An 8,509-nucleotide genomic window follows, 5' to 3' on the forward strand; every position below is an offset into this window, starting at 1 on the left:
TGTGCAGGCAAACTTTTACATTTAAAAGTCACCATATTATTATACAGAAATGAAATGGTATCAAATGCAAACTCAAATACAGTTGTACTTGGCCTGGAGCTCTGGATTGAAAAAGGTGGGGTGGGGTAAGTAGGTTATCAAAGCTGCCTTGGGAAAGATTCTGTGTGTTATCCTTGCGGGTGTGGAGCCAGGTCTCCTGTAGACAGAAGAGCTGCATGATAGTTATGAAACCATTGAGGAAATGGACAGTGTTACAGGGGAGCTAACGGCCCCTAAGTAACAGTCCTTTAGGAAATTTGTATGTAACTTTAGAGATTAATTTCTGCTGTACACACCTGCTCTGCTAACCGAGCAGACGGTTATCATCATTGTTCCGTAGGAATGTTACGGCAATCTCTTGGAGCAAACTTCAAACTGAACTGTAGGTGTCTGTGACTGGGTCCCTTAGGCAGCATTTCTACTGCTTGTGCTTGATTTATCTGTTATAGCTATTGTGCCACCCGCAGTGGAGGGGGCGAGTCTCTTGACCCCCAAAGGAGCTGCATGAGAGTGAAAGGAGGAGCAGAGCTTTTGTGCTTTGCTAGACTCGACCAGTCTTTCACACGTGTTGCGTTGAACAAGGAAGTTAGAAGTTTTCAGAGATGAGTTTATGTTGGCCTCTTGTTTCATGACTGAAGGTATCTGAGATCCCCAAGAATACTTCCACCAAAACTAGGGCTGATGTTCTTTCTGTCTGTTGGTAAGAAAAAGAGGAAAAGCAAAGGAATGAAAACCATGTTCTAATTCTTAAATATTTACATGTGTCCTTAAATTTGCTGTGATTTCTGTGGGACTGTGCTACACCGGTTGAAGCTAAACAATTAAAGTCTTTGCAGGTTTGGTCACTTATTTCCACCAGTCAATTATTTTCTGGCCAAAAGGAAGTTATTTTCTTTTCAGTTTCTAGAGGAGTAAAGCCTGCCACTACTTAAAAAAAAGCATTTATAAAAAAAAAAAAATTGACAAGTAACATCCTCAAATGCTGCAGCTGACAGTAATTTTAGTGTAGTGTGGTCATGTTTTCATAGGGGTTCCCTTGGAAAAAATTGTATGTTCCTAGACAGGACAGAAGATGATGACAAAAATACAAATTAGGATAGTAAACAGGAAAGAAACAACAAGGCCTTATCTTTATCCCTGGATAGTGCTGGCTCCTTTTGCATCCGTATTAACTGAGGCTGTAGGAAGAGTACACAAAAGTATACACGACAACTGTGCATTTTCTGGGAAGAGATTGAAAGAAATACAGTCTGGCTGTTCTGTATCATCAGGTAAAACATACAACCCCCTTCAGAGTGGGAAGAGTTTGCCCCGCTGTTTTCCAGTCCTGAGCATTTGTGCCAGTGTGAATATATCACAAGGTGATAAAATACTGAATGTGATACTTGGTTTAGTCTAGGGTTTAATCAATGAGCTGGCTCAAGGCTGAATACTTGTCCTAGTTGAACCAAATGCTAACCCTTTGTCAGAAGTAATTTTGATACATCTTAAATAATAATAACATAGTAAAGGAATGGTTTGTATGAGTATGTGCTTGGATTATAGAAGATTCTTCAGGTGAAAACGATTATATTCATATTTGAGGAAAATGAAAAGGAAAGATACAAATGTATAGATAGCAACAGTAAATGAGTGTTTTTGAAAGTTGATGGCAAATAAGGAATCTGTAATAACATGTCCTGTAGGACTGAGACCATGGGGATAAATTGTACCAGATTTTTAGTGTCCTTCCAACAGAGAAAGATAGCTTGCTTTCAGGATTGTCTTTACACATAACTGTAAGAGAGACTGCTAAAAATTCCTGATTTGTTTTTGGCTTTTTTTTTTTTTCATCCTGATGGGTTGAACTGCTTATTTCATGGTATCTTGTATCTAAAGGGAAATTTAAGGAACTGAAATTAAAAATCAACTGTTTTGTGCACCCTGCATCATCTAAGGATGTCTGACTGGTCTGCTGGTTTGTAGAGACATTTTATTAATCATGGACAAATCAGATTACTGCTTTTGTGCCTCATCTGTAAAACAGATGATAGTTCTTTGCCTTTTAGATACTCGCAAAGCTAAAGCGACAAATGTTTGTAATTTGCTTTGGGATTCTTGGACACAAAATTTTTTAGTGCTTTTCTGGTAAGTACTTACTCATGTGCATCGTGATTTCCCAGACAGGCTTTATCTTCTATCAAAGGCTACGAGAAAATTTAGGGCTAGGAAAAGGCAGCTTACTGAAAACTGTACTATATATTTGACAACTGTGTCCCTTCTAAAGGTTTTCATGCGTTTTACCTTCAGGTTATTAACATCCTGCAGCAAGTCATCGCTTCAGCCTAAAGGCTTGTGGAAGAAATAAGCAATACATGAAACTGGATTAAATTAAATTTTCATCTATTCATTCGGGACTCTGATGAGTGATACATGGGGAGAGGTAGAAGATGGTGAATTTCACGGAGAACGCAACTGAGAAGTGCATTATTAATCATGATATCCACCAGACATTATCCCCTGTGGTATACATATTTGTATTTATATTGGGCTTGCCAGCTAACTGCCTGTCACTGTACTATGGGTATTTGCAGATCAAGGCTAAAAATGAATTGGGTATCTACCTTTGCAATTTGACTGTAGCAGACCTGCTCTACATATTTTCTTTGCCTTTTTGGCTTCAGTATGTTTTACAGCATGACAACTGGACCTACAATGAGCTGCTGTGCAAAATTTGTGGCATCCTCTTGTATGAGAACATCTACATCAGTGTGGGCTTCCTCTGCTGCATCTCCATTGACCGCTATCTTGCAGTAGTGCACCCTTTTCGGTTTCAACAGTTTCGGACAATGAAGGCTGCTGTGATTGTGAGCATCGTTATCTGGGCCAAAGAAATAATGACATGTGGCTTTGTCTTTACGCACGGGGAGATCAGTATGGATGCTGAGAGTCACGTGGTGTGCTTCGAGCATTATCCCATCAAAGAATGGGAGCACAATGTCAATTACTACCGCTTCTCTGCTGGTTTCCTTTTCCCCTTCTTTCTGCTGGCCTTCTCTTACTGTGGGATTTTACGAATTGTCCACAAGAGTCATGGCACTCAAAAGAAGAAGAAAACCCAAATTAAACGACTGGTTTCAAGTACTGTGTTCATTTTTTTAGTTTGCTTTGGACCATACCACATCCTACTTGTGGTTCGCAGCTTGTTGGAGAACAACTGCTCATTTGCTGAGAAAATATTTAATATTTACCATGTTTCTCTTCTGTTGACTACATTTAACTGTGTTGCTGATCCACTATTGTACTGTTTTTCCAGTGAAAGCACTTACCAGAACTTTGCCAAGATGCGAGACTCTTGTTTAACGTGTTTAGGGTGTCTGAGGACTGAGACGAAAGAATCCTATCCACTGAATGCTCCAGAAACTCCCAACAGGCCACATGAGCAACAACCAGGGTTATTACAAATATCACATGAAGGTATTGAAGGATGACTCCACAACTAACATGGGTAGCCTATAGCATTCATCAAAAAAGGACATTAACCTAAAATCTGCAGCTATGTGTGTTTGTGTATTCATCTGATTTATCCGTATATTACAACAGCATTACCTCCCAAAGGCTTATTTAGCTATGCAGTACAGTGAGGTCATTTCTGGAGATGCTTGGACCTTGGCAATAGTGAGGAAAGCACATGCTGTCAGTTCAGTTACAATCACGTGTCTGTTGTCATTGTGGTACCACTCAAAACCTGTTGTCTTGATGACTGCATTGACTGGAATCAGCTAGTACTCAAGGTGTGTGTTTCTGTTGAATTTGTCTTTCACTGCTTTCTGTTTGCTGCTGTAGCATCTAGAAAAAATAATTCTCTACAAGCTGTCATTATCTATTGAAAAGTTTGGAGACAGAACAAATTACATATATTAAAAAAAATAATAATTGTCTAACATTCCTGTAGCCCTCTGAAATAACTTCTCCTTCAGCCAGTTGCAAGGCCTGCAGAAACCGTGACAACCAACATCCTAAAACAACCAATCCAATAATGTGAGAAGTTCTGGGAGAACATGCACAAGGAACTCAGCATCTGCTGAGACTTTCAGTCTGTTGATTGACTGTTGAACCTCATCATAAGGCTCCTATTGACTATCAGAGGTAGGAGATCTATTACCTCTGATGGGGGTAAATAATTTGGCCTGTTGGCTTGGGAAAGAACAGGAGGTTGGTAGTACATAAGGCACTTTGAACCAATGTGCTTCTCTGAGTCACTGTGTTCAAAGACAAATTTAGCTACATCTGAGTTCTACTAAACCTTGTGAAGGTTTGGATTGTGTCCTTTGAAAATTGTGTTTCTTGTGCAGCATAGACCATGCAGGCAATTAAATAACAATGCATTTGTCAGGGAAACTGTTAAATGGACTCTGTTTAAACTTTTTTTTCCCCACAGATACTGTAGCTTAGGGTTTGGTCATTGGTCGGTAAATACAGTATCAGAAATATGATGTATGAGTGATTTATGTTTCCTGGTTTAGACAGAAACAAAATACTGGAATAAGTGGAAATAATGTCAGCTAAAGATGTGGGAGTTGTGCTCTATACTAGTGTTTCTACCACTCTCTCCTGTCTAGTTTGTTTGGGGTTTTTTCTGTATCATGCTAATGAATCCTGTATGTTTCTTCTTTGTGATCTGCTCATCACAAGTTCTTGTATCTGTGACTGCTACACTATGAATATTGCCTTATCCTTTCAGTTCTCTGGTTTCAAACTTTTCTTGAAACAGCTCTCTCTCTGCAACCTGGAGCTGATAACTTCCAGCAGTATAATCAGTTTTGTTTCTTTTTTTAAAATGTCAAAAGATTCTCTCAACAGATGGTCTACTCTTGGTATCTGAAGTATGTCATTGTAAGACAGCCTTGTTTGTCATCAGTTTCGAAAAGGCAATGTATTCTAACAGTTTTCTGGAAACCACCCTGAGAGTGCAATATTAGAAATAATTAGGGGATGTGTTTAATAAAGAAAGATTTTATTATTTTCTTCCTATATTTGTTCACTCTGTGTTTGAAATAACTATTTTATGGCTTTGGCCCACAGTTTCTATTTGTGAGACTAGAGATCCTCTACTCCTTGTTCCTCTTGCAGAAAGGATTCACGTCCCAGCTCCCAGGAGGGGATTAGATTTGCTTAGGTTAACATTTGGTTTGTTTAATTATTTTACATTTCTTTATACTTAGACCACTCACCAAGCTGGATTAATTGCTTTATGCATGCATTTTTTCATCTGACTGTTAGCCACTTTGCTTTCTCCTAATCCTTCTGCTAATCTCCTGTCTGTATCAACAGGGTTGTAAAGCAGGGACTCCCGACTGCCCTAGTGCCATGCCTGTGTGTTTTTAAGCACTGAACCAACTGCTTGCACTCCCGTGACCTGGCAGGCTGTAAGGCACATGTGGTTTGTTCTAGGATGAAGTGTTTGTTGTCCTGTTTATGCTTTACTTCTTTACAATTACCCATGTTGTTTAGATTAGACAGCTGGAATGCAGAGCGTGCCATATTACATCGAATTGTCATCTGAGGGATTAAGGTTTATTTGAGTTGGTACTTTGATGTGGTCAGCTCTTGGTCAGCTGCTGCAGTTTAAAATCAGATGGAAACTTGTGTAACTGAGTCCAGCATTCTGCTACAGTTCTCAACATTTAACCTGCTAACCCACAAGAGAAGGGGGACTTTTTTCTTCATTTTTTTCTTTTTTCTTATGTCAATGTTTTATCAATTCTTTATATATTGTAACTGTTAGGCTCAGGCTGCAGAACTGTAACCAATACAGGAGGAGGTAACTCTCAGAGTTTTTTTTTCCATCTCAGACAGAACATAGTCAATCAAGAATCCTACTATGGTTGCTGGAGATATGCTACACATCACTTGCTATCATATTAAATACAGCACTTGGGACTGCACAGGAGAAGGGATTTTAAAAATACACATTAGAGAAAAAGATAAGTAAATAATTACATCTTTATATTAATGAAATCTGACTGTTAAAACTTGTATTTTGGTGAAAAAAGAGCAAAATCTTACAAAATGATTTTTTTTTTTAACAAAAGTGACTGTTTGGAAAGAATAATATACATTGTGGCTATTAGTGTAATATGCCTGTAAATTACAAGGCATATAGCACACAGAAGGAAATCAGCTGTTTCTTTTTGCAAACAGACATTGTAAAATGATGCTAATTTCATTTTGTGGGTTCTATGGCACAGTGAACATGTGCCATCCTACAGGGTTACTGGCTTTGGCAAAAAACTTAGGCATTCATATGAAATATTTTACCTAATAGTTATAGTTTGGAGAATTTGAAGACTTCTAAAGGAGCTATTTTCTAATTGTAAAACTTCAAATATAGTTTCACTGCAACATCCTTCAAGAAGGCTTTAAATAAAATGAATCTAAAAAAATGACTGATCCATAAAATAAATGTTGGGAGCTTTTGTGAGTCTGAACATCTAGCAGCAAGTCTGCCATTAAGATTTCTTTCTCTTGCATGCGTTCAACTGTTTTAAGTCTTTAAAGGCTGTGTATCCTCAAGGACTTCAGAAGATTAATGTTCAAAGTATGCTGGTGTTTGTGGTACTAACTGATTTTTCTCATTCTCAAAAAGTTAGGTGTTTGTCTTACATAAGAGAAAGAAAATAAACTCACCTGCCAGAAAGAAAAGTAGATACAAGGCGTTGCTGGCTGCTGGAAGTGTGCCGTCCTTTAAAAAAAGCAGTGGCTAAACAGAACTGCCATTCTCATCCTGGTAAAGCTCAGTGGTTTGATGTTTGCCTTTTGTACCATCATAATCATTTTAGACAGCTAAGGCATCAGTGCCTGAGAGGTGCAGTGTCAAATATACCTGTCCTCTCTGCTGCGAGGGCTGACAACTAGCAGAATTTCAGCCCTGGCCCTCACCTGGAGTTGAAGTAAAATCATAGCTTTAGATGACAAAAGTCAGGCACAATTTGTAACCATTTGTCATGTACCATTTGTCATGTTCAGTGTTAGTAGGCCCTTGAGATATAATTTAATTTTGCTTCACTCAGTCTCATCAGGAGCTGAATTTCTATAACTGGAATTCATCCAATGTTAATTTACATAATTTTACTTCGTACTGAATGCAAATGTTTTTAATTTCTAATCATGCTTTACTTCCTAAGCATTATTTTTAATCACTATTTAATTCATTTATTCTTAACAGCAGGAGACCCTGAAATGCCTACACCCTTTCTGTATTACTCAGAAAGGGACAAAATACTAAGAGTATTACTAAGGGACAGAAGGGTAAACTACTAATAAGAAGGAGGCCAAGGGTGTAGCCTGCACTTTACACAGAATGTCTGCAGTGCTGCCCTTATTTTCATTAGTTCAGTTAAAGCTCTCCCCGTATCTCCTCACACTTCCACAAATTATCCACCACCGTAAGAAGAGCGTTAGAGGGCCTACAGGAGATGTGCAGGGGGGCTGTAGTTAACAGCTTTCACTACTGTAACACTTGCTGGGTTTTTTTTGTTTTGAACCTCCCCTCTCCACTGCAGCTGTTTTCCCCACCACAAGGTATTTTTAAATCCAAGTTGCTACAAGAGTTACTTCCTGTTGCAGTTATGAGGTTAGTAAAACAGGAACAGCACTGCAATAATATTTCATTTTAATGATGAGCTTTCTTTGTACAAGCCAGATCACCTCTTAGTACATAGTATCATTTAATATCCTTTGTTCGTTATAAAATTACAGAAAAGAAAGGTAGACCAAATCATGATGATCCCCTTCTCGCTTCACAGAGATGTAAGAGTAACAATGAAAGGTTGTGCACAGCCAAGACATCAGAGATGAAAAGTCCTCTTTTTCTGATTTTTTATACCTTGTGGAAGCTTGGGGAATAAAGAAATGACACGGGAGCAACTCTTGGTACAGAAATCACTGGGGGCAGTCACTGCTGCACTTCTTGCAGCAGCTTTTCAATCATGAGCGAATGGGTGTTGTAGAAGGGCAGCCCATCCACTTCCATTTCTAGGCTGGCAGTTTTTCCACTGCGCACTCCATGACGCACAAGTGCTTTCAGAAGCTTTTCTTCCTTAAAAACCAAATAAATAGAATAGAATTAAAATCGTGAATCAGACAAGAGTATTCAGTAAGACCTTTATTTTAAACCTGGGGGCGGCTAACACAATTTTTAAACTGTCCCAAAGAATATATGTAGTATCTGTACCTGAGGGACTGCCAAAAGGCTTCTATTCTTGACTACTATTTACCGAATGTTATTATTGTTCTCCATGCTCCCTCAAACAAGATGTTGGTGACAATTCAGAAGCATGAATCCTTTCTGCCTGGTTTCAAGTTCCCATATTGCACAAAATAGAATCAGAGGAACCTCCACACAAAGTATCTCAAAAAAACTACCTGTCATTTCCCCAGCATAGCAGCTGGCTGCAGATGGATTTTTAAAGAAAAAGAACAGAAGGGA

The 8,509-nt window shown here is 38.7% G+C and overlaps 2 protein-coding genes across 2 annotated transcripts in view; one reads left to right on the forward strand and one right to left on the reverse strand.

The window, feature by feature from the left end:
* The first annotated feature begins 2,331 nt into the window (after positions 1 to 2,331).
* GPR68 (G protein-coupled receptor 68) lies at positions 2,332 to 3,509 on the forward strand. Its single transcript, XM_010169781.2, has one exon. It carries the CDS (start codon positions 2,469 to 2,471, stop codon positions 3,507 to 3,509), a length of 1,041 nt encoding a protein of 346 aa, XP_010168083.1. The 5' UTR covers positions 2,332 to 2,468.
* A 4,351-nt stretch (positions 3,510 to 7,860) lies between these two features.
* Positions 7,861 to 8,509, reverse strand: part of DGLUCY (D-glutamate cyclase) — a 27,245-nt gene continuing 26,596 nt past the window's right edge. The window contains exon 13 of the mRNA XM_010169782.2: positions 7,861 to 8,119. Within this exon, the coding sequence (XP_010168084.2) occupies positions 7,976 to 8,119 (144 nt within the window). The 3' untranslated portion in view covers positions 7,861 to 7,975. The remainder of the gene's footprint in view (positions 8,120 to 8,509) is intronic.

Source organism: Antrostomus carolinensis, unplaced genomic scaffold, assembly GCF_000700745.2.
Source record: "Antrostomus carolinensis isolate BGI_N321 unplaced genomic scaffold, ASM70074v2 scaffold7026, whole genome shotgun sequence".
NCBI classification, from domain to species: Eukaryota; Metazoa; Chordata; class Aves; order Caprimulgiformes; family Caprimulgidae; genus Antrostomus; species Antrostomus carolinensis.

What these genes read in the sequence shown, in the direction of transcription:
- GPR68 (XM_010169781.2), top strand. Translation starts at nt 2,469, where the DNA reads ATGGTGAATTTCACGGAGAACGCAACTGAGAAGTGCATTATTAATCAT.